Source organism: Scyliorhinus torazame, chromosome 2 (assembly GCF_047496885.1).
Source record: "Scyliorhinus torazame isolate Kashiwa2021f chromosome 2, sScyTor2.1, whole genome shotgun sequence".
In the NCBI taxonomy this organism is placed as follows: Eukaryota; Metazoa; Chordata; class Chondrichthyes; order Carcharhiniformes; family Scyliorhinidae; genus Scyliorhinus; species Scyliorhinus torazame.
The window spans coordinates 336642724-336668887 of NC_092708.1; the positions used below are offsets into that span (position 1 = coordinate 336642724).

Sequence of the window (26164 nt, forward strand, 5' to 3'; positions counted from 1 at the left end):
TTCTATCAGTAAAGCAACAGACAAAACTTTGCTATGGAGGTCAAGATGGAACATGCTGACAAGAAGTTCCAGTAATCAGATTTTTGATTAGCCATGGATGGAAGAAGTTATGAAAATCATGGTGTAAAACCTTTTGAAGTGAAATTTGACTTTCAGATTGAATGGCAACTTGCTACATGTTAATTTCCACTGTGCATTTGCATGCATTTTCAACAAGCTAAAGGTTAATCTTTATTTCCCAAATAACAGGCAATTTAGCCAATCCACCTACCCTGCACATCTTTGGGTTGTGGGGGTGAGACCCACGCAGACACGAGGAGAACGTGCAAACTCCCCACGGACAGTAACCCGGGGCTGGGATCGAACCCGGGTCCTCGGCGCCGTGAGGCAGCAGTGGCTAAAGGTTAATCTTAAATGAACACTATTTGTCACTAATGTTTAGTGGGAAGTTGAACTAAACACTAGGTTTCTCAAGTAGTTTAATCTGCATATTTAATAAAGGACACATAGTAATGAAGGCACAGGCTCATAGATAAAAATGCCTTCACTACTGATAACCCTACAGGCTTAATAAATCTGCAAGCAGCTCAACGTTAGATTTGGTTCCAAAAACAATTTAAGAGACAGAAAAAACACTGTTACTACAATCAATTTCTGGACATCCTACCTATTCAGTCTAATATCTGAAACAATCCCTTTAATGATAATATTTCTGGGTAAACACAATGACACAGCCGTTAATACAACACAGAGAATTTAGGTAGTCTGAATCCCAATAGAAAACAAATCTGAGCCATACAGACTGAAGTCCCTGTATCTAGATTCACACAGCTAATTGTTTTATGCACAATATTGCTGCTTTGTTTTGCTGACAATCTTCAAGTCAATTGACATATTACAGTACAATGAAACAAAATTATATTTTTTCATTCCAATGCAAAATATAAAATAAAAGCCAGACTTCCCTCGCACTGTGTGCATGTTAGAAGTACGTATAAACTAAAACTACAGACTCCTTAAATTAACATTTGCGGTTCAATACTTCCAGAAACATTTGTTTAATAATTATGTAACATATTTTATTGCTCAACAGTATTGAGCTTATTACAGTTAGAGCCTAACACATGCCTATCCCTTTAATCTGCATTCAGAACTAATCAAAGTCTTTAAAATGTGCAATGAAGCAACATGTTGAAACTAACCATGGTTTCTCAAAAGAGAAACATTCAACATATCCTCAAGCAGTGAGTAAAGAATGCCAGTTATTTAAAAAAAAAAAGGTTTTTAGTTGAGAATTTCTTGATTATGTATTAAATCTAACTGTTAACATAATCTAAAACATTTCTTAGCACTGTCCAAAACAATTCTGTATGAATCACAGTGTCTGAAGAACTGTAACTTACAACTACATTTATATTTATAGACAGTGGAATAGTCCTTTGGGTCTGAGATCTGGAAGAGAAGAGGAATTCTAAACATAAAACAGGGTTTTGTAAGTGTGTAAGAAAAGAATTTCAGAAATAAATGTCAAGAGGAGGAAAGATTTAGAGGCTGAAGACTTACTAACAGTCTTTGATCCTTGAGGAGTATTTGCGGGCACTGATTTGTTCGAAGTCTGCCGTTTTGATGGGTCAATAGTGACCCTGAGAAGAGGAAAAATGTTGGAGAATTAAACTGCACATATAGATCAATCAGTCTGACAGAAGTTAGCACATTGTGTGCTGATGATCCCACTTTGTTACCTATGGTTGAAGCAACTTGGAACAAAATTAGAACAAAAACTAAATGAACTGAACTTCCTCATCACTGACCAAAGATGCACACAGCTATTTAACTACATTCCTCCTCAGCAGTGTCATACTACCCGCATTAACCATACAACTGACTCACAGTGAATCTCAGGATAAATATTGTGGTAGCATGTATGCAATGTCTGTCAAGTGCTGGATGTGAAGATACAGCCTTTATTTTCATCTTCATAGAAAACCTCATAACTTTGCAAGTTACACCCTCCTCTATGAGTGTTATTACTTTTCCACTCTTTCTTATTTCACTCAGAACTTATACCACCTCTCTGCCTCACTCGTTTGAAATGGTGGGAGCGCAACAAATGTGTCCAAAACTCAGATTAACTGGTCAATTACCTCACTGTTGTTTGTGGGGCATTGCTGTGCGCAATATGGCTCCTGAATGTGCCAACATAACAATTATTACATTTATAAAGATAATAGGCCATGAAACACTTTGGAGTATCTCGAGGACATGAAAAGTGTTATTTAATACAAGTTACTTATTTTTCCTTCCTTGAAAAAAAACCAAATTCTCAAGATGTGGGAGTAGCTGACAAGCTCAGCATTTCTTGCCCATCTTTAGTTGCACAGAGATGATAATGGTTGTCTTTTTAGCAATTTGGTCTATACAAGTGGCTTGCTCGGCCATTTCAGAAGGCAACCACGTTAGTGTGGAACTGGATTTAAATATAGACCAGAACAGCAAGGATAGCTGGTGTCCAAGCAAAGGACATTTGTGAACCAGTTGGATTTTGTGATAATGTGACAGGACAGTTTGGTCACTTTCATTAATACCAGCCCTTTTCCCATTTTTAAAAAACAAATTAATATTCTCAAACTGCAACGGTAGAATTTGAACCCATTCTCTGGATTACTCCTCACAAACAATAGTGTGAAAAAGTGTTGCAATGTATGCTTTTAATAAATTACATTCATGAATTTTATCACCAGCAATCTTCCCTATTTAGGTATTTTAAAAATAAAGCATTTAAAATTGTGTTTTCTTTGGGATGGTGGCTCTTGGTGTAATGATTTAGACTTTGAATTCGGTCGAAATGATTTACAGACAGGTATAAAATGTCATTTGTCACTTGAATATAAATGTCAGAAGCAACAGCAAGCGGCATTTTGAAAGAGGATATTATCCAGATTTGGAGGTTGATAGGTGGTCCGAGGTCATTCAAACAAACTGTACAGACATCTTAGTTATATTTTATTAATATTAAGAATTGCTGACATGTCATTTTATGTGATTTACTTTTTCAAGGTCCTGTAGCAAGAATGCGGAAAACCTTGGCATAGTGGTTAGAACTGCTGCCTCACAGCGCCGAGGATCCGGGTTCGATCCTGGCCCGGGTCAATGCCCGGGTGGAGTTTGCACATTCTCCCCGTGTCTGCGTGGGTCTCACCTCCACAACCCAAAAAGATGTGCACGGTAGCTTAATTGGCCATGCTAAATTGCCCCTTAATTGGAAAATAAAAGAATTGGGTACTCTAAGTTTATTTTTAAAAATTGGAAAATCTACGGAATTATTGTGGAATTGACAAGACAAGGTATAGTGTACTATATATAATTAATAGAAGGAAACACCTTTTTGAAACAGAAAGGGGGGGCTGGCAAAGATTTGCAAACTACAGATTACAATAATTCAACAAATCTCTGATTTGTTTTCGAGGGGTAAGGGAAGAAGCGAGAGAAGAATTGTGTTTCCAAAGTGAAAGATGAAAATCCTAGCAAAAACAGTAGATTTCCTATTTGTGCACTATGTATTTTCAAGCATTTTGTCACGGATCAATCATCGAGTACGTGGTTGAGCCCCCCTGTCAAAATCTTTTAACAATGTATCATACCAATATTTTCAACTTTTCTACTTGATACATTTAGCTATTTTGAGTCAGGAATTGAGTATTGTTGTGAAATTGCTAAACTTATTTCACTTAGGATCCTCACATTAAGTGGAGGGAGAGATTTTCAACTGATTAATTTAGTCTAAATATGCTAGATGTGAAATGGTAGTGTAATAATGTAGTCCTTCTTAAATGTATTGTTTCGCTCTATTATGATTTAAAAAAAAGTTATTATATGCTCTAAAAATCCAAATCAGTAACCTTGAAAACTAATTTTAAAAACAAAGAATTCAACAAATCCGAACTTGAAAAAAAAATGTTGTCTTAGGAAGCATAATTAATAAACTTATTGAAAATTTGAAGGTGACCTGTGATGTTCTAACAGGAGGTAGGAATACAAGGAAGTCTTTGTACTCATGAACAAGAGTTTAGTCATCAGCTATAATTTACATAAGATTTTGGTACCTTAATCAGAAAGAAAAGCTAACACTCAATGTTTAATTGTGAAAAATGCTAGTGAGCTTACTTCACCAGATAACTAAGCAGCTTCCAGTATTCCCTTTGGTCAGTGATAATGAAATAGTTTGCAATGATTGAATAATTTACAAATATCATCAAATACTTGAGCAACGTATCATTCTGGATATCTCTTCCATTAAAATCAAAAGTGTTTGGAAATGTAACTCTGACTGGTCTGTAAATCCCTCTCAAATCTGGATATTTGATAGTGTTAACAGCTGATTGGGTTGGGGAAAGAATGGATGAAAAATAATATAAATTCAAGGAATTTTTATGACCGTGTGCTCAACAAAAACAATGGAAAAGAAAAGGACAAGGCTAAAATAAACATGCTTTAACACAAGAATTGTTTCAAATCTATTGGCAGAATTCTAACCCTTTTAATAATTTGAAATATTTAATTGCACATATCACTGTTAAAAGCAAATTACAGCCAGAAGTTTACATATAATTCTTAACTGAATTTAATGGCCAACCTGCTTCCTGCAGTGGTTTTCAAGTGCCCAATAAAGTCCTGTGGTAGTACTGCAGGGTTTATTTCTTAGTAGCTAGATTAACTTACATGCAAAAGTCTAGATCTGCATAATTGCTCTAAAGTTATTATTTGCAACAATTAATTTTGCCTCGGGGTCAAATTGCTAGTTCCAGCCCTACTCTAGGAATTGGAGCACATAATTTAGGGTGACAGTTCAGCACAGTAATAAGATGCTGCAATGAAGTAAGTGCTCTCTTTCAGATGATATATTAAACTGAAGCTCTTTGTACCGATGTAAGCAGAGATAAAGAATCATGGTGCTATACAAAGAAGGACAGGTGGGGAAAGGAGGTATTCCTACCAACAAAAGGTCCTCAAATGCTATCACCTACACAGATTAACTGATCATTTGTCTCGTTTATTGTTTTGGAGACCTTGCTTTGCACAAATCTGCTACGGGGTTTGCTTACAATTCCAACAACAACTGCACTTCTACAAAGAATGTTGGAATGTCCTAAACATGTGAAAGGCATTAAATAAAGCACTCTTCCCTTCTTCAGTGTCTTAGTTGGTATCACTCTCGTCTCTGAATCACCAGGTTCCAGGTTCAATTCCAACTCCGGGGCTTGAGCATAAAAATCAAAGCTGACACACTACCACAGCACAGAGGGAGAAGTGCAGTCTTTTGGACGAGATGCTAAACCAAGGCCTCATCTACCTATTGGATGATGTAAAAGATCCCATGGCACTATTTTGAAGATATTCATCCTTCAATTAAAAAAAAGGCAGATAATGTGATCATTATCACATTGCTATTTGTGGGAGCTTGCAGTGTGCATATTAGCTTGTCGTGTTTCCCATATTACGATGGTGACTATATCTCAAAAGATGGCTGTAAGGAACTCCGAGAGGTCTGATAACTGTGAAAAATGCTATAGAAATGCAAGTATTTTTGTGTATCCTTTCAAAATTTAGAGTTATAGTTTTCAGAATCACCCCCATCACTCTCTCCTTTTAAAAAATAAATTTAGAGTACCCAATTCATTTTTTCCAATTAAGGGGCAATTTAGCATGGTCAATCCACCTACCCTGCACATTGTTTGGGTTGTGGGGGCGAAACCCACACAAACACGGGGAGAATGTGCAAACTCCACACGGACAGTGACCCTGAACCGGGATCGAACCTGGGACCTCGGCGCTGTGAGGCAGCAGGGCTAACCCACTGCGCCACCATGCTGCCCCCCATTACTCTTTCCTAAACTCTTTTTAATATATTCATCTCTTTATTGGTCGGTCTGGATCTGTACAATAGTAACTCAGAAGTTTGGAGTGGTTTTAATCTTTCTGGGTAATTATTGGTTTAACCCAGTTGGAACCATCCAAAGTTTGCAATTTAAATCTCATTTTCAGATGGTTCCCAGCACAGGGCAATTGCACAAGTGAAGTTTGCATTTCTGGGCAATTGCCGTGCAAACCTTACCTGGGTACTTCCGACGGGGATTCCCCACCACATCTTTGACCTGCTCCACAAGTACATTGCTGGGGAGCACGAAAGTTACAGTCCCAATAGCTTTACAATGATTGGATACATTCAGTCAATCAACCAGACCTAAACCCAATCTTTTTCTTTCCACTTTTGCTAATAGTATCTGATCATATTTCCACATTTCACGTTTCCTTTTGTACTGGCCACAACTTTGTACTTATACACAATAAATCCCACTCTTTAGTTCATCACATAAGCTATCAGTTGATCACACCAGAGAACTTCTGAAACATCACAAGTAACATTCGGTAGACACAGAAAACCCCACAGTCGAATTCATCAATAAAACTCACAGTTGGGCTTCATTTTCAATCAGGGGGGTATGACCCCACACATCTGTCGAGCTAATGCAACAATATTTTATAATTAGTTTTGCTAACTTGGCGCCAGTGGTGCGGGTGCTATCAGAAGTAGGAACTGGCTCTGGTGTGCAATTTTCAAAGGCAGACACCAGCCATTACTGAGCTTGCCATTGCTTTGAAGAATATAGCAGGCAGGACAGCAGCCTTAAGTCACAGGCAAGTGGCCAACAGTCAATGACGAGGTCCTAGAGCTGCTTTGTGCAAACAATCTCTCCTCCCCCCCCCCACAACAATTTCACTTTAACAGAAACATTGATCCTGATAGCTGTACACCAATGTGCACCAGACGGTTTGCTTTTTCCGACCTGCAATTTGAAAACTGCCTTCTTTTCTTTTTTATTACTTCATCAGAGTTACAAAGCCAGAGCTCAGAGTGCGGACAGGGGCAAACCCCTAATCCAGCTCCTTGCCTGCCCCAAAAACCAATTCAAATTGAATCCAATTCATGGTCCCCACACGAGAGACATACCTGATCCCACGCTCATCTTAGCCAAAATACCCACCCAGCCCTTCAAGGATCTTAACAGACTGTTAATTGGGATACGAGCAGGTTGCCGGCTCCTTCCTCTCCCACTCTTGCTTTGAAAATAGCAGCATGTTCCAGACGTGCAAGAAGAATGAATGGCCACCTGAGAGAATTTTTCTAAAACATGCCCGCAGACCACTGAAAATCAAGCTCTGGCGTTCTAATCTACAGCATTTGTGAATCTTTATTACCTTCTACTCTGTATTGTTAATCCAGTTTACAATCCAGCCAGACAATTTACTATTCATTAAATGAGCCTTATCCTCTTTAGAAATTTCACATTTAGAAACTGATCAAATATCTCAAAATCCAAGAAATTTATATCAGCTGAAATTACCTTGTGTACCAATTCAATTAACTCCTCAAAGAATTCCAGTACAATTGTGAAGCATGACCTACTTCACAGCTTTAGTAATGTATTACAGCTTTTAGGTAATATGTATATAGATCCTTCTGACCAATATCACTAGACTAATGTGCTACATATATTTAAATTAGTGAACATTACAGTATCCCTAGTTAAAATAATTTGCAAAGTTTCAATTCAACTGCTTGGCACTCCACGTTCTAAAGACAGCAAGTCTGCTGCAATGCAGAAATCGCCCCTGTTGCAAAGTCTTTTCTCCAGTTAAATGAATCCATTAAATGTAGCCCAGCGAAAACAGATCATCTTTCTGACACAAGACACAATCAGGACAATGATACCCTTGGGGAAAGGCAGCAATACCAAAGCTAGTTCTTGAGCAAAGGATATGTATTAATAACCATTCTAAAGAAATGGTTATTCTCCAAATAAAATACAGAAAGTTTGAAATTTCTGTAGATTTTATAAAGCATGTTCTAATATGGCATGATGTCAGTCCTGAGCTGGGAAACTGCAAGTTTACAAAGTAGTACCTTCTAATTTACTAAAACCCTGTTTAAAATCCCAATCTTGGAGGAGAAAAATAGATTGGACACTACAAAAGGTTTTCCAGAGACACATGAAGACTGTACATCTTCTCTCATCGGAGAAAGATAAACTCTTGAGTTACATGGAGTCCTACCCAAAGAAATGCTTTCAAAAAAGGGAAAAGTTCCTGAACCTAACATGCAAATCTTTTCCATAAGGTATGGCAAATCATCCTTATTCAGAAAAGGATATTTGAAAGACACAATTCTAACATTTGCCACAGAAATCCAAATTTTGCTGCACCATTTGAATCCTAAATCACACTTCCTGCAAGAGGCTTTAGTACTGAAATCACAGAATCTGCTCCCCAGCCAAACACAGTTTACAAAACAAATGCTATTTTCAAAGTCTATAGTTGTTTTTCAATGATGGAAACTTTAATATACACCCCACTCATGCCTGGTGCATTAGTTTAAAAAGCAAAATTATTGGATAAAATCTTTAGTTAATGATTATGAATCTGATATAACAGTAGGTGGTTAGCATGCTCAGCTGTATATATGTTTAGAGTAACCAGATTAGAACACTCTCCATCATTATTAATGATTTACCAGTATGCAATATGCAATTTATCAAGTAAACCATGGGTAACTTTTTTCATAAAAGCAGGAAGTCATTTGAGTTATAAAGGTTGTGAAACCAGGTTTGAGGTGGCATTGCAGATCAAGCCAATTATAATTTAAATCCTACCTTTTGGAAAATGTGAAACGCATGTTTCTAAATTTAAAAAAAATGAGAAGCAAAAAATGTAAACAAAGCCCAAAGATATGTTATACAAAAAAATGCATGTTTGATGCCTAAGTCAAACAGCAGTGATAAAAAAGATGGCATGATGAGAGTATATAGCCACATGACATTGCACACAAGGCTGAGGAACAACTGAAATTCAGATTCCAGTCATGTAGAAATGTGTGACTGCTTCAACAGACCAGTCAGGACCAGCTCAATATTTGTTAAAATGCATTTCTTCAGCCATTTTGCATAAATAACTCAGGTTAAGTTTATGACACATTAATATGACTGGACAACTGTGATTGGTGAAAGATGCAGGGTTTCAAAAATGTCTACCATCTTGCAGCCACATGAATTAAACACCGGAATATATAGAGTAGACCTATGACCATTACCTGCAATTTATCTGCCAGGTAGTTCTGCAAGATCTTGTGCATTAGTTATATATAGCTTTCTGCAATTACTATTTTTTAAATAAACATCACTGCAAAAAAGGCTAAAATGTAATATGAAGTAATAATTCTAATTAGGAAAAAAAATAAATCAAAAATAACCTGCAATATATCTTGCATTTTTCACCAAATCATTTACTTTGAATTATTCTATTTATCAATTATATCCCCAGACAGAATAATATCTACTTTTTAGCTTTTCTTTAATTGGATAGTTAAGAATGCTTCACTAAGATTCAGGGGAAACTCTTTTACTTTTCAAACATTTTTGCTATAAACTCATGCAGAGAAACTGGTTTCCTGTCAAGGAAATCTCATTACAAAATGGCGTAAGACAGAGATTTAATTAATTATTAGCAACACAGATGTACAATCTAGAAAGTAGAAAAAGATTAAATTGGAATTCAAAAGCAGACTTTGAATTTACATTTGGTCACATATAAGCAAGGTGTTTGCAAGCTAAAATGCCTATAAACAACACTGTGTAGAGCTTTAAAAGTATTTTATCCAATCACCCATTCAAGTTATTATATATTTTTAAAGCTTGCAGCAATTTAATACAATAATTGTATTATAATAGTGACTATATTGAAAAATACTCCACAGGCTAAAAGCATTTTGGGATACCCTGAAGTCATTAAAGGCACGATAGATATAAAAGTCATTACAAAACTTCCTGCATCACAGGAGTAACTTGGCACAAACCACTCCTGTACCTGACTCAGAAAGCTGTGGGTTTAAAGATCAAGTTGAAAACCTTTTTTCGCTTTGTTCTTTCATGGGATATGGATATTGCTGCCAAGGCCAAATTTGTTGCCCATCCTAATTGCCCTTGAACTGAAATGACCTTGTAAGCCACTAAGACGGCAGCTAAGAGTCAACCAGATGGCAGATTTCCTTCCCTCAAGGGCATTAGTGAACCGGATAGGCTTTTACAACAATCGATGATAGTTTTATGGTCATCATTACTTAAAAAAAAAATTTAGAGTACCCAATTATTTTTTTTTCCAATTAAGGGGCAATTTAGCGTGGCCAATCCACCTAACCTGCACATCTTTGGGTTGTGGGGGTGAAACCCATGCAGACGGGGAGACTATGCAAACTCCACATGGACAGTGAACCAGGGCCGGGATTCAACCCCGGTCCTCAGCGCCGTAGGCAGCAATGCTAACCATTGTGCCACGTGCTGCACTCGGGTCATCATTACTGAGGCTAGCTTTATATTCCAGATGTATTAATTGAATTCAAATTCCACCAGCTACCATGGAAGGATGTGAACACATAGCATTAGCCTGAGTCTCTGGATTATCAGTCCAGTTACACTACACCATGATGCTGGACAGCTAGTCCAGTTGCCACTCTACCACCATCTCCCCAAATTTGAGCACACAATCTTACTGACACTTCAGTGCGATACTGAGGGAGTGTTGCAATGTTGGAGGTACCCACCTTAGAAGGAAACTTTGAATCAGAACCTATACAAGACCCCACAGCACTACCCAAAAGTAGGGGAGCAGGCAGGGGAACTCACCCAGTATGTTGGTCAACATTTATTCTTCAATTACTACTGCCAAAAAAAAACTAATTCTATCATATAGAGGACTTTAAACTAAATAGAGACCAGAGGGTTGACATGTGGGGAGATTTGGAAAGTTAAAGAGAAAGGTTAAAGTAATACTGTGGGATAGTGTAAATAAAGTCACCATAGTCCCAGATAACCATAGGCTGCTTTCCTATGGTAGAGAGCTGACTGGTAGAGATTTAATCTGAGGATCACCACACCTCAGAAGAGGGACAAAGCTGAGAAGGCAGGCTTCATGAATAACCTCAGCAGGTACAGGAATTGAACCCATGCTGTTGGCCCCGTACTGCATCATGAATTAGCTGTCCAGCCAACTGAGCTAAACACAAATATAACACTTCTGTTTAAGAAAGGAGGGAGACAGAAAGCAGGAACCAAAGGCTAGTTAGCATAGTATCTGTTATTATGAAAATGCTAGATTCCATTATTAAGGAGGGTACTTAGAAAATCATAATACAATCAGAGTCAACATAGTTTTGTGAAAAGGAAATGGTGTTTGATAAATTTATTAGAGCTCTCTGAGGATGCTACAAACAGAGTGAATAAAGGGAAACCATTGATGTAGTGGATTTGGCTTTATAAAAGGCATTTGATGAGATGTCACATAAAAGGTTTATACTGGCATGGATAGAGGACTGGCTAACTAACAGGAAACGGAGTTGAGATAAATAGGTCATTTTCAGGTTGGCAAAGTAACTGATGGAGCACCGCAGGCATTGGTGCCGGGACCTAACTTATTTACAATCCATATTCAGGACTTGGATGAAGGGACTGGCTGTATTGTAGCCATATTTTCTGACTGTGGTGGCTTGAAACATACACTGGAGGTTTCCTGTAATAAATAAAGGGGTTTATTGATGAAAGGCAAAGGAAATTTAGAGGACAGGTACAGAACATTAAACAACAGGTCTTTACACTTCAGCTCCCTGGCCCACACTAGCTGGGATCTGTGCGGAGTCTGTACATTCTCCCCGTGTCTGCGTGGGTTTCCTCCGGTTTCCTCCCACAGTTCAAAGACCTGAAGATTAGGTGGATTGGCTATGCTAAATTGCCCTTAGTGTCCAAAAAGGTTAGGAGGGTTATTGGGATAGGGTGGAAGTGAGGGCTTAAGTGGGTCGGTGCAGACTCGATGGGCCGAATGGCCTCCTTCTGCACTGTATGTTCTATGTATTTATGTATTCACGATGCTCGCTGGACATGTCGTCTCGACGTCAAAGGTCTTCATCTCTCGACTTAGGTGGTCGACGTACCTTTTGATGGTCTTCTTGTTAACATTGACCACATAAGACACCGGCCCTGATTGGGCCACAACCCATTCTAACCAAGGTGAACCGGCAGCGATATTTTGGACCATAATCGGGTCTCCCACCCAGACTGACCTGTCACCTCTCTGCTCTGACTGCTGACTCTTCTGGGAGGCCTGACTTGCTACCACCCTCCCTGCCAAATTTGGGAATACAAGATCCAATCAGATTCTCAACTGATGGCCCATGAACTGCTCAACTGGTGGTTGAATGACGGGGTGAGTTGTACAACAACAAAAAATTAGTCAACTTCTGGCGAAGTGGTTTATTTGACTGTGTTTTCTTGGCATTCTTGAAAGTGTGAATGACCCTTTCAGCCACACCATTCAACACGGTGGTAGGGGGCTATCCTAGTGTGTCATATGCCATTCACTCTCACAAAATTCAGAATATCATCACCGGTAAACGGTGTTCCATTGTCCGAAACAATTGACTTGGGAAGCCCATGAATGGCAAACACGCAGCGCAAGGCATCTATCGTGACCGCTGAAGTAGTGGTCCACACCTGTTGAACTGATGGACACTTCCAAGTTGAAACAGTGAAGGGTTGCGGTAGACAGCAAAGATTGCTGCATTTGGCAAGGATGTCACTGTTGTACTAGTTCTTCAAAGGCTTTGTCTATGCCTGGCCACTAAACATAACTGCACGGCAACATCTTCATCTTTGTCTGCCCTGGGTGGGTGCTGTGCAACTCTTGAAGGAGAGGTCCCTGGCTTGAGGCAGGACGATCATCCGTGATGCCCACAGAATCACACCGCCATTCTGACGAGTGAAGTAGGGCCTCAGATATTCAGACTTCTCGTAACGCCAGCCAGACAATATCATACTGGTGGAATTTCTTCATACCAAATATAACTGCTATGCCCTCCTTCTCAATCTGGGAGTTTTGTTCTGCTTCAGAAAAGGTCCTTGAGACAAAGTCTCATTCCGAACCATCTACTATTCTGTGGAACAAAACGGCCCCTATACCGTAGGGTGAGGTGTCACATGCGAGCATGATTGGTTTCCCTGGATCAAAATGCACCAAGAGGTTTGACAACTGTAATGCTTGCTTTACAACTCGGAAGATTTCCTCTTGAAGTTCCCTCCATTGCCACTGCTGATTCTTCCTTAATAGCTGGTGTAATGGTGCCAATGTTGTGGCTTGATTCATATTAAGAAAGGACGTAAGCGTGCTAATGTTTTTGGATGCAAGGATGTCTTGTATTACCTTGACCTTCTCTCCCACTAGTTGCAACCCTGTTGTATCAACACAAAATCCTCGGTGCATGCATTCTAAGGCCTGAAAAATACATTTTGCACATTTTAGGTAAACCCCTGCATTACAAAATCTCTTCAATGCTATCTCTAGGCTGGTCATGTGTTCTTCTGGTGAAGTGACGGTGACAAGCACGTCATCAAGGTAAACCATGACCATGGGAATTCCCTGGAGATTTCCCATCATGTGAAGATAGCGCAGGTTGAACAAAAATACCGATCGGCAGTCTGGTATACTGGAAGAGGCCTTTTAGGGTATTGAATAGGATAGACACCCAAGACTCCTTGTCAAATTCTAGTTGCAGACAGGTATAACGGAGGTTCAATTTTGAATAATAAGGCCACCCGCCAGCTTGGTGTAGAGGTCTTCAATTTGAGGAATCAGATACCGATCGACCCAGACAGCTGGATTTGTCAGCTTATAGTCCCCACAAATCCGATCAGGTTTAAGGACAGGGACTATTTGGGCCGCCCATCTGAAAACTGAACCGGCTTGATTATATCCAGCTCTTCCAATCTCTTTAGCTCTGCTTCAACCTTCTGATGCAATGCATATGGCACTGGTCTGGCTCTGAACAATCTGGGTGTTGAATCCAGATTGACATCTATCTTGGCTTTTGCATTCTTAATTTGGTTCAATTCTTTGTGGAAGACATCTTCATACCTCCTTTAGACACCTTGGAGGACGCTGTCATATTTTGAAGATTTCCAGCCAGTTGAGCCTAATCTTCAATAACCAGATTGGCCTCCAGCTTTCTGTAGGCCACTGGGGTCATGGTTGTTCTGAGGATCTTCAAAATATCCCCCGCTGTATGTTGAAAACTTGGCTGTAGAACTCTTCAACATTAAACACTGTGTTCCTGCACGCAGGTATTGAAAGGTCTACTCACCCACTACAGTCATCAAAGCCCTGGTGTCAATTTCCATTTTAAGGGGTCTACCATTCACCCTCAAGTTACTTTCAATCGGAGCTGGCATATTCAATTGGACTACATTCAACTGATGCATTGCATGCGCTTCTTCAGAACTCTTCTCCACTATGTTCAGTGGCATTGTGGACTGCTGGTTCTGTGTTTTTTGTACTGGCGCACTTTGCCCCACGCAACATGCTTGAATGTGCCATTTTCGGTAGCAATGGAAGACCAAGAGTTTTCGAACATGCCAGGTCTCCTGGGGACGAACCCCCACCCACGTAACGATAACATTCCACCTCAGATTCGGTTTGACGCCCCGATTCCTTCCCATTCCTTGGGTTCCGGTCCTGTACTGAGGACCGTGTCTGGCTCTGAGTTGTGCCTGTTGATCGTGCTGCAGACTTCACTGCCGTATTGCCCCATACTTGCTTAACCGGCCCTTCAGCCACGCTTTGAAGCTCAGTGGTGCCTTTTCTGGCGCACTCTGTTGCCTGAGCTATCGCTTTTTCCAACATAAGATTCTTCTGGATATTAAGGTTATGGATCCCACAAACCAGCTTTTCACCAAGCGGGCTCCCAAACTCTAGCTGGTAGAACCTGGCTATGATGGCTGAGGCAGACTCTTCATGGTCCCTTATTGCAGAATTAAACTTATAACATTGGAGCATAATCAAAGGCCTTGGGTTGTAACGTTCTTAAACCGATTTCGCTATGTGGTCAAAGGTCTTCGAGTTAGGTGCCTCCGGGGATGTGATGTTCTTCATCAAATTACACATTTGGGGCCTGCAAACTGTAACAAATATAACCTTCTGCTGCCCTCGCTTGTGAACTTACACGTGGTAAAGAAGAACCAGAGCCGTTTGATGTACTGACTCCATGACTCAGTCCTTTAGTCATGTAGGTCTAGTTTCCCAATAATAGGCATTTTCACTCATGGTTTAAATGATTTTGACTCTTGCAGGAGTTTCTCTACTTTCTCAACTGTTCCTTCCTTCCCTCTTCAATTCACGACGACTGTCGGGTGCGACTGAAAACATTTACCTCGTTGCCAACGTGGTGTCTTGAGATGGACACTGCAGGCTTCCAGTAATAGACAAAGGGGTTTATTGATGAAAGGCAAAGGCAGTTAGATAACAGGCACTGAACATTATACAACAGGGGTGGAATTCTCCCCCCCCACGCCGGGTGGGAGAATCGCCCGGGCAGCACGCAAGTCCCGCCACGCCGTCCCGACGCCCGCAAGCGATTCACCCACTCCCCCCCCGCCCCCCCCCCCAAACCGGCGTTGCGCGAATCACGGCTGGCCGCTGGGAGAATCGCCGATTGCCGTTGGTAATGGGCGAGCGGCGATTCTCCGGCCCGGATGGGCCGAGCGGCCTGCCCAACACGACAGGTTCCCGCCAGCGCCATCCACACCTGGTCGCTGCCGGCGGGAATGCTGCGGGGGCGGCCTGTGGCGGGGCGAGGGGGGCTCAAAAGGGGTCTGGCCCGTGATCGGTGCCCACCGATCGGCGGGCCGGCCTCTCTGAAGGAGGACCTCCTTTCCTCTGCTGCCCCGCAAGATCGATCCGCCATCATCTTGCGGGGCGGCCGCGGGGAGGACGGCAATCGCGCATGCGTGGGTGACGTCATTTACGCGGCGCCGGTCGCGTCATTTACGCGGCACCGCTTTTATGCGGAGTCAAGGCCCGGCGTGCGTAAATGACGCGGCGCCGCTCCTAGCCCCCCCCGGGGGCGGGAGAATAGGGGGCTGGGAACTGCCTCCGACGACGGAGTGAAACACTCCGGTTTTCACTCCGGCGTCGGGACTTAGTCTCCCGATGGGAGAACTGCGCCCCAGGTCTTTACACTTCAGCTCCCTGATCCACACCGCCCGAGATCCTGTTCCTCACGGAAACTCCTCATTGGCCGGGGTTCACGCACACCTCACGATTGTCCCTGAGCCAGTCACTTAGTCTGTGGAGCCCACCCCATTAAAGGGGCCACGCTATCACATTGACGATATGAAGATCGGTTGGAAAGCAAGTTATGAGGAGCATATAAATAGTCTAAAAAGGGAGTTTGATAGGTTAGGTAGGTTAGGTTAGTGGCTAAAAGTTTGACAGATGGAGTATAATGTAGGAAAATGTGAGGTTGTCTAATTTTGCAGGATGAATTGAAAAGCAGAGTATTATTTAAATGGGGAGAGACTGCAGAATGCTGGCTACAGAGAGACCTGGGTGTCCTTGTGCATAAACCACAAAGAGCATGCAGGTACAGCAAGCATAAAAATAGAGAAGCCTTGTTAAAACTGTACAGGGCACTGGCGAGATGACACCTCGAGTAGTGTGTGCAGTTTTGGTCATCTTGCTTAAAGAGGGGCATACTTACATTGGAGGTAGTTCAGAGAAGATTCACTCGGCTGATTCCTGTGATGAAGAGGCTGTCTTATGAGGAAAAGTTAAATAGTTAGGGCCTATATCCATTGGTGTTTAGAAGAATGAGAAATGATCTTATTCAAGCATACAAGATTCTGAGGATGCTTGACAGGGTAGATGCTCAGAGGATGTTTCTCCTCATGAGGGTTTTTTCCATTTAAGGCAAAGGTTAGGAGGAATTTGTTCGCTCAGAAGGTTGTTAAGTGTTTGAAATTTTCTCCCTCAGTGAACAGTGGAGCGTAGGTCATTAAATGTATTCAAGATGGAGATAGACATTTTTAATTGGTAAGGGAGTCCAAGGTTATGGGGGACAGGCAGTAATGTGGAGTTAAGGCCGTATCAAATCAGCTACGATCTTGTTGATTGAGCAGGCCTGTGGAGATATTGTTTGTGGGGCTTTCCAGTGCTCAGATTGGCTGCTGCATTTACCTACATAAAAACAGTGACTATACTTGATATATAATTCATTGACATCCTGAAAATATGAAAAATACTGTTTCATTGCAAGTTCTCTGTTTATTGCTAATGATATTACTCAAAAAATTACTCTACAAAAATGGCAACTTCAACCAATCAGAATATTAACCTAACACGATTGAACACTGTTGGATTGGGTGGCACAGTGGTTAGTACTGCTGCCTGCAGCACTGAGGACCCAGGTTCAATCCCTGCCCTGGGTCACTGTCTGTATGGATTTGCACATTCTCCCAGTGTCTGCGTGTGTTTCACCCCCACAATCCAAAGATGTGCAGATTAGGTGGATTGGCCACACTAATTTGCTCCTAATTGGAAAAAACTAAATTGGGAGCTCTAAATTTTAAAGAAAAAAAAAGAACACTGTTGTGTTGACAGCAGTAACAATTCCTTTACACTGCTTTTAAGTACACTGCTTTTAAGGAGCAGGCTCTGGTTCAAGTAGTGATTAAAAGTTCAATCTAAATTAGTCAAATTATTAAAACACAGGAATGGATGTCTGTTAAATACATTTACAAGCTCTATTAATGTTAAAAAATATATATTTTAATACAAGTTACCATCTTTTACTCTATTCAAATCTTACAATTACACTTACCTTCTTGTGAGTTTTGAGGTTAATTTAGTGAAGAGATTTGTGGAACCTCTACTTCGTGTTTGTGATAGAGGAGTAGCATCGTGAGACAGTGTGGGAGATGCAGGTGGTCCATTGTATGTAGCATTTCGTCGTTCTCTGAGCTGGCCACCATGGAAAGTGCTACGGCTGGCAGTTCCTCTGGGGAAACGCATCCGGTCAGGAGTGGTGGCACTACTGATACTGTGGGTGGAGGTCACAGGTGTCCTCTGACCAGGAGCAGTGCTACAAGAAAATATTTGTATTTTATGAAAAAGTAACATAACAAATACTATACTGAAGTACTGTTATGTAATTAGTGAAGGTCCAATATTGTTGCAGAACATATTAGGCATTATAAATACTCTTAATACATTACTAGTCCGCAAAGAGTTCTTTCCAGAGAAATAAAATGCTGTTATCAGCTGACGTACATCAGGAAAAGTAAGTACCTACTTAAACAGGTTTAACAACCAAAGCTGTCTACTGTTGAAAATTTGATTTGGATAAGATAAAAATACCAATTTTACACAAGAGTGTTAAAAATAAAGCACTGTAAATATCAAATTGGAAAGTCACATTTACAATTGTAAATGCACAAGGATGTATAATTTTGGCAAATGAGCACAAAAGGCTTAAGTAGGCATCAAAAGCTTTTCTATTCACTGAAATTGACAGGAATGTCATACTTGTGAAACCTATTGAGTGCAAACTTCATTCACAATCATCCAAATTCATTACTGGATTGTCAAAATTGTGTATGAAATGAAACTAGAATATAATTACTCAAGATTGCAGTTTGTGTAAACTGCACACAACTGAAAGTAAATAGATAGTTCCCTTACATTAAGAGCTAAGCGAGAACTATTAGTCTTATGTATTATCCATATGGTAACTAGAATTATAGTCCTAACAAAAAGTAATTAGAACCGCTCATTTGTAAGCATAATAACGGAGTTAGTTCAGTCTTTTTGCTACTTGTTTTACTGATGTATTAATTCAAATTTTCAATTTAAAGAAATGAAGTGTTAACACAGTTGCAATCAAATAGGCCTATGATTTTATCGAAATATTTCAGGACTGAGTAAGGATGGGAAAAGAAGCAGTTTGCAGCTAAATCTATGCAATTGTTTATAGATTCCAATATACACATAGAAAAATTAAACAAAAAAAAAAAACAAGTAAAAAAAAAAATCAGCAGGTAGATTTAATGAATTATCCTCCTTTGCTTACTTCGGCCGGAAGTTATCTGCTTCATTGTCTATTGCAGGCATCATCTTGGTAGCATACCCTGAGCCTGACATGGACATTGACTTCTGATGTCGCAATCGGGCAGAAGTGGAAGATGTAGTAGAAGCGGATGTAGAAGCAGGAGATGCATATGCAGACGCAGAACTAGTCGCACAAGCAGACATTTCTGTCAGGCTGTGATGCAGTGTGGTTGAGATAGAAGCAGAAGCAGACAGAATACAACATGGAGCACAATGTTGAACAAGTGCAAATTAAAAGAAAGCAAACACCATGCTGTTTAAAGAAGTTAGCTGCAATTTTATCTTTTAAATTAAAATAACAGAAGGTAGAAAAAGAAAAGCAGTTTAAAACTCCAAAGCAATATAGTGCTCTACAGGCATTTCAGTACTATGTTCAGTGTAATTTTAGGCAACAATGCTGTTGTAAGGGTACATCGAAACATTATACATGAGCTTCGATTTTTGCAACACAGTTGAATTTGGATATTATTATAGAAAAATTGCTCAATATAAAGTGAAATCTGCACCACTCTAAAACATCTTTGGCTAAATAATTACCTGTTTTCCTTTCCATTTTGTAATACTGAATGCCTATCAACATTTGTTCTTTCACTGCATACATATGTATTCCGTCGGGTCATTCCTCCAGACACAGTGTTATTCTGATAATAGACAAATAAGCATTGATTTCTTCAAATTTATTCAAAGCTGTTTCTCTGCTGCTTCTATAATGTAATTTCTCCTTTTGTGCTCCAGGATTGTATCCAATCTGAAATGCAGACCTCTACAGCAGCAGCAACATTCAATAATTGACAAACAGGAGGGGGACTTCTCCCAGCAGATACTGAAGCTTTCCACCAAATACTTGTTCTCGCAATTTGACCGAAAACTGGCAATCTTATGCGGTAAAAGCACTGGGCATTATTTGTTCAGGCTGGAACTCAAATATGCAATCACTGCCCATTGCTCTATTGCTTGAGAATTTCTTATTAAAAATGCTTGTGATCAGGGGCAGCATGGTGGCGCAGTGATTTAGCACTGCTGGCCCACGGTGCCGAGGACCCCGGTTCGATCCCAGCCCCGGGTCAACTGTCCGTGTTGAGTTTGAACATTCTCGTGTCTGCGTGGGTCTCACCCCCACATCCCAAAAAAATGTGCAGGGTAGGTGGATTGGCCACATTAAATTGCCCTTAATTGAAAAAAAAATTGGGAGCTCTAAATTTATTTTAAAAATGCTTGTAATCATGTAGCCAATAATTGGAGAAAAAATAATTGGGAGCTCGAAATTTATTTTAAAAAGGCTTGTAATCATATAACCAGCAATGATGTTTGAGATTGGGCTCAGTGATAGCACTCTTTCCTGTGATTCCTATGAGTCAGAAGGTTGTGGGTTCAGCATTCCAAAGACTTGAACACATCATAGAAATGCTGCTATTCAGATGAGACATTAAACCAAGGACCTGGTTTTCTTCTCACCTGTACATAAAAGATACTGTGGCATATTTTGAAAGAGAGCAGGGGCTTACTCCTGGCATTCTAGACAACATTTATCTCTCAACCAACATCACCAAAACAGGTTTATCTGATTACAACATTACAATTACTTGTAATTGGTTGTTAAAACATTCCCTGTGGCTATAAAAGTCACTACAAACATAGAAGTTATTTCTTTCTTTCTTCTTTCTCTATACAATACTGTAAGTCTAGTGACTGGGTGCTCCGGTTTCGTCCCACAAGTCCCAAAAGACGTGCTGTCAGTTGAATTGGACATTCTGAATTCTTCCTGTCTACCCGAACAGGCACCAGAATGTGGCGACTAGGGGCTTTTCACAGTAACTTCATTGTAGTGTTAATGTAAGCCTACTTATGACAATAAAGATTATTATAAATACATTTTAAATGTAGAATTGGTATCCAGCATACTTACACTCGTTACAACAGAACTCTTCTTGCGATCAGGAATCTCTGCTTTGTTAGGGTTGTTAGCACTTCCCAACTTAGGGCTGGAAGGAGTAATTCCTCTTCCTCCAACAGTAGAAGTGCTGGACTTCCTTGACTGAACTTCTTCCTTTAAGTCACTATCTGTAGTGCTAGTCTGACTTCTCTTTGGATAAGATACCACTGGCGGAATAGAGGGTCCAGCTTTGAAAAACAAAGAATTATTTTTTTTGATTGTGTCCTTCACAGTCTGCAATTAGTTAAATCAATTGTCTTGTTCAGAATTTATTAAATTCATTGTGTATGTTGAATGTATAATAATCACAAGGCATTGGTATTATTCTAGTCTGCAAATCTTTCTCAATTAAATGTGTACATTCACCACAATCGCATAGCTCTTATGATGATAGAAGCGTTGAATTTAAGAAAATACTCTAATCTACATATATGTAATATGCTTTCTGCTGTTACAGTTTGGAAGGAAAAAAAGCCTATATTTAATTCAGCATACAGAAAAACAATCCAATTTATTTCGAAAGTTAAAGGTGGATGATTCTGAGCACTCACCATGATCACTGTACCGTCGTTGTTTTTGATTGGCTGATATACTTCTTTGGACCTTATGATGAGAAGGAGATTGTCCAGTACTATTATTGAGGTCACTGCTTGGCCTGATCTTAGCTAAGGAAAGGTTACTGCTGGAGCTTGAATCACTGACTTCCAACTAAGAGGGTAATGAAGCAAATTTTGTTGAGAAGTAATCAAAAATACCTTTAAAGTATTAATATGACAAAACTAAGTTTCAGTTTAGTTCCTTAAACTCATGCTGCAGTTTACAAACTACAACCCCACACAAGTGCAATCATGACATATTTAGGAAGGTATCTTACAGCTGGGATTTATTAAGCCCCATGTACTAGTTTAAAAAAAATCTGCATGACAGTTTTCACATGAAGACAAATATAGGATCATGGTGTGAGGAATCTTATCTGACTATATATATTGTTTAAATGGGGGCTGTCAAATCAAACCTTACATTCACTGCAGAACTCAAAAAAATCCCTTTCAAAAAAAAAAAATAACCCTAGTAACATGCACAGCAACAATTTCACAGAACAAGTTAAAGTCTGTTAATTATGCTGGATTTTCCCTGCAACACCATTTAGTAAATTTAGTAAAGTATCTGAATTCCATCTCTAAAGTATTTGCATTTCACTGTGGTTAAACCAGATTATATTGCAAATAGTTTCTGATTACAATAAACATAAAAGCCAAAGCATGAAAGCAATGCCAGACATCAACACAAACGTGAAATGGAATATTTCCATGTGTTGGGATCATTGTTTTCAGAACAATTCTAAAACTGGTTTTGAGCTATCATCAGAAGATTGAACATTTCTATTCCAACCATTCTATTCAGAGAGCTCAGAGGTCATTTTGATTAGAGATTTGAACAAATATTGATTGTGAGAAATGCTAGACTTATCATGCACCTTGACTACCAAAAGGCATTTGACAAAGTTCCACACAAAAGACAATTAGTTAAACGGAAAGCTGTAAGGAATCAGGATAAACCCTAAAAGGCAAGAAATTAGCTAGCCAGTAGAAAGTAACTAGTTTTTGTTAGAGGGGTTATGTCAGGGTTGGGGTAAGGACAGAAGTGCTAAATGATAAAAGCAAATTACTGTGCATGTTGGAATCTTCAACAAAAACAGAAACTACTGGACAATCTCAGCAGGTTTGATAGCATCTGTGGAGGGGGAAGTGTAGCCATCTGGGATGGCCACTTCCAACAAGGTACAGAGAAACTCGCAAAGCCTGGCAGGTAAAATGGACAAGCCAAGACTCAGGCAGGCTCAGAGCCTGAAATGCATATTCGTAAGCCAGAAGTCCAGACGGTGTCGAAACTCCGTCCAATTAGCATTGTAATGGGGCCGATTAGCATTTGATGGCCCATCTTCACCAAAACAAAAGACTGGTACTCAAGCAACCGGGACAGTCCTAGACATTTCGGCGCCACTCCCTGTTCAAGGGAAACGCAAACAACAGGGTCAGTGACCGCTTGGAACACGCCCAGCCATCCAGATCCCCACCCACTTATTGGCTAAGGAATCAAACAGAGTGATCAGGGATCACCCAATTAGTAAGGCCCAAATCGAAGGACTGCCCAAAAAAGCGCAAAAACCCCCGAGTATAAGAAGAAGAGTTTGCCATATGTTCGCTCTCTCTTGGACCTGGTACCACGGTCACGGCCATCGTCAATTGCAGCAACACCAGAAGCAAGTCCAAGTTCAACGTCCGCTACCAGACGGATGAGTCCAGCTGAACAGCAGTTACTCCTTTGAACCCGATAGATCCAGAAGCGAACAGCGGCCACGTTTCTGACCTAAGCCGGATGCCCGAAGTTAAGTACAAGTTGTCTTAGTCGATAGGTATAGTTAACTAGTAGTGTTTATGTTGCATGACTAATTGTGTGTAAATAAAGTACCCTTGACCTTGAACTAACTAACTGGTGTTTGGCTCTTTGATCGATAGCCGGTTGAAACTTGTGGTGGTATAATTTGATACCTGGCGACTCTAAGCATTAAGACATAGATAACACAGAGAAGGCAAACTCACTGATTATCATAATTGGAACAGAGTCACAGAAAAGACAAGATAAAAGAAATGCACAACAGAAGGGAGCTAATGTTTTAAGTCTGGATGACTCTATCAAAGTTGAGTGAGGTGCCCTAGGCCTAGGGTTCGATTATTATTTTAATTTACATAAATGACCTGGATTCAGGAATCCTATGTAAAATGGTCACATTTTACTATGTTTTGCACCAGTCTACACCAGATTTCTTCAACTAAATTAAACTATACCAATTGATCTAATAATTGTACCTTTCTGAAAGAAAATTTAGTGATCTGGTGGCAAAAAGTTAGAGATTCCCCCTCCCCCTTATTTGTTCACGGGATATGACTGTAGCAGACAAAGCCAGTATTTGCTGTCCATCCGCAACAGTCCTTGGGAAAAAATGCTAGTGAGCCACCTTCTTCAATCGCTACAGTAAACGTGGGAAGGAGGCAATGTGCCACACACAGAAAGATATAAACTACAGGCCAGTTAGCTTAACATCTGTCATTAGGAAAATATTGGAAGCTATTATTAAGAAGCTATAGCAGGACATATGTATAGGTTCAAGGTAATCAGGTGGAGTCAATGTGGTTTTGTGAAAGGTAAATCATGTTTTACCAATTTATTGGAGTTCTCAGAGAATAAACATGTGCTGTGGATAAAGGGGGATTGGTGGATGTATTGTACTTAGATTTCCAAAAGGCATTTCATAAAATGCCACATCAAAGGTTATTGTGGAAAATAAACACTCATGGTATTGGGGTAACATATTGGCATGGATAGAAGGTCAGCTGGCTAACAGGAAACGGAGAATAGGCATTACTGGGTCTTTTTCAGGTTGGCAAGATGTTACGAGTGATGTGCCACAGGGATCCATGATGGGATCTCAACGGTTTACAATTTATATAAATTACTTGGATGAAGCGATGGAGGGGATGGTTGCCAAATTTGCTGATGACACAAAGATAGATAGGAAAATAAGTTAAAGAGGACATAAGGAGGCCACAAAAATATATAGATAGTTTAAGTGAATGGGCAAAGATCTGGCAAATGAAAAATATTGTGGGAAAATGTAAAATACTCCATTTTGGCAGGAAGAATAAAAGACAAGCATATTATCTAAAAGGTGAGAGATTGCAGAGCTCTGAGATTTAGAGGGATCTGGATATCCTAGTGCATGAATTGCAAAAGGATAGGATGCATGTACAGCAAGTAATTAGGAAAGCTAATAGAATGTCATCATTTTTTGCAAGGGAATTAAATGGAAAAACAGGGCGGTTAAGCTTCAGTTATACAGGCGATTGATGATAGAACATCTGGAGTACTGTGTACATCTTATTTAAGAAAGGATGTAAATGTGTTGGAAGCAGTTCAGAGGGGATTTACCAGATTAATACCTGGAATGGGCAGGTTCACTATGAGGAAATGTTGGACAGGTTAGGCTTGGATCCACTGGAATTTACAAGAGTAAGAGAGAACATTGTTTTTAAAAAAATATATATTTTTATTAAGGTATTTGAAAGTTTTTATAATAATAACAATGACACAAACATGGTATAATAAACATTTCCACCCCCATCCCAATCTTCACACAGCCCAACCATACAAAAAAATCCGCCCCCCCCCCCCCCCCTTGAAATACTGCATCTGCTGACATATTAATTTTCCCCGAGAAAGCCGACGAACGGCTGCCACCTCCGGGTGAACCCAACCATTGACCCTCCAAAGGCAAACTTTATCTTCTTGAGACTGAGAAACCCAGCCATGTCACTAATCCAGGTTTCTACACTCGGGGGCTTCGAGTCCCTCCACATTAACAAGATCCGTCTCTGGGCTACCAGGGAGGCAAAGGCCAGGACGTCGGCCTCTTTCACCCCCCGAACTCCCAGCTCTTCCGACACTCCAAAGATCGCCACCTCTGGACTCGGCACCACCCGTGTTTTTAGTACCGTGGACATAGCCTTAGCAAAACACTGCCAAAACCCTCTAAGCTTCGGGAATGCCCAAAACATGTGGACATGATTTACCGGACTTCCCACGCACCTCGCACACCTGTCCTCTACCCCGAAAAACTTGCTCATCCTAGCCACTGTCATGTGTGCCCAGTGGACTACCTTAAATTGTATCAGGCTAAGCCTGGCACATGAGGATGTATTAATCCTGCTTAGGGCATCCGCCCAAAGACCCGCCTCTATCTCTTCTCCTAGCTCGTCCTCCTACTTGCCCTTAAGCTCCTCCACCGGAGTTTCCTCCGCCTCCGAGACTTCCTGGTAAATATCCAATACCTTCCCCTCTCCCACCCAGGTACTGGAGACTACTCTATCCTGTATTCCCTGTGGCGGCAGCAGCGGAAAGGCCAGAACCTGCTTTCTTAGGAAGTCTCACACCTGCAAATACCTAAACCCGTTCCCTGCTGGCAATTCAAATTTATCCTCCAAGGCTCTCAAGCTGGGGAAGCTCCAGTCTATAAATAGATCCCTCATCCTTCTAATTCCTGGTACAAACCGATGATTATTATAAATCGGGGTCCAAACCGATGCTCCCTCCACTCTCTTATATCTCCTCCATTGTCCCCAGGTTCTCAGAGCCGCC

At 40.5% G+C, this 26164-nt stretch overlaps 1 protein-coding gene across 12 annotated transcripts in view; it reads right to left on the bottom strand.

The window, feature by feature from the left end:
- Positions 1-26164, bottom strand: part of mark3a (MAP/microtubule affinity-regulating kinase 3a) — a 274076-nt gene that overhangs the window by 11200 nt on the left and 236712 nt on the right. For 4 of the 12 annotated variants that reach the window (XM_072490253.1, XM_072490261.1, XM_072490271.1 and 1 more), the window contains exons 13-18: positions 21520-21676; positions 20942-21156; positions 19573-19676; positions 18998-19189; positions 17750-18010; positions 8709-8735 (exon numbers count right to left, since the gene is read on the bottom strand). In XM_072490253.1, the coding sequence (XP_072346354.1) occupies positions 8709-8735; positions 17750-18010; positions 18998-19189; positions 19573-19676; positions 20942-21156; positions 21520-21676 (956 nt within the window). Of the gene's footprint in view, positions 1-1559; positions 1644-8708; positions 8736-17749; positions 18011-18997; positions 19190-19572; positions 19677-20941; positions 21157-21519; positions 21677-26164 lie in introns of all 12 variants that reach the window. The other 8 variants (XM_072490280.1, XM_072490287.1, XM_072490308.1 and 5 more) reach the window with 6 other exon arrangements.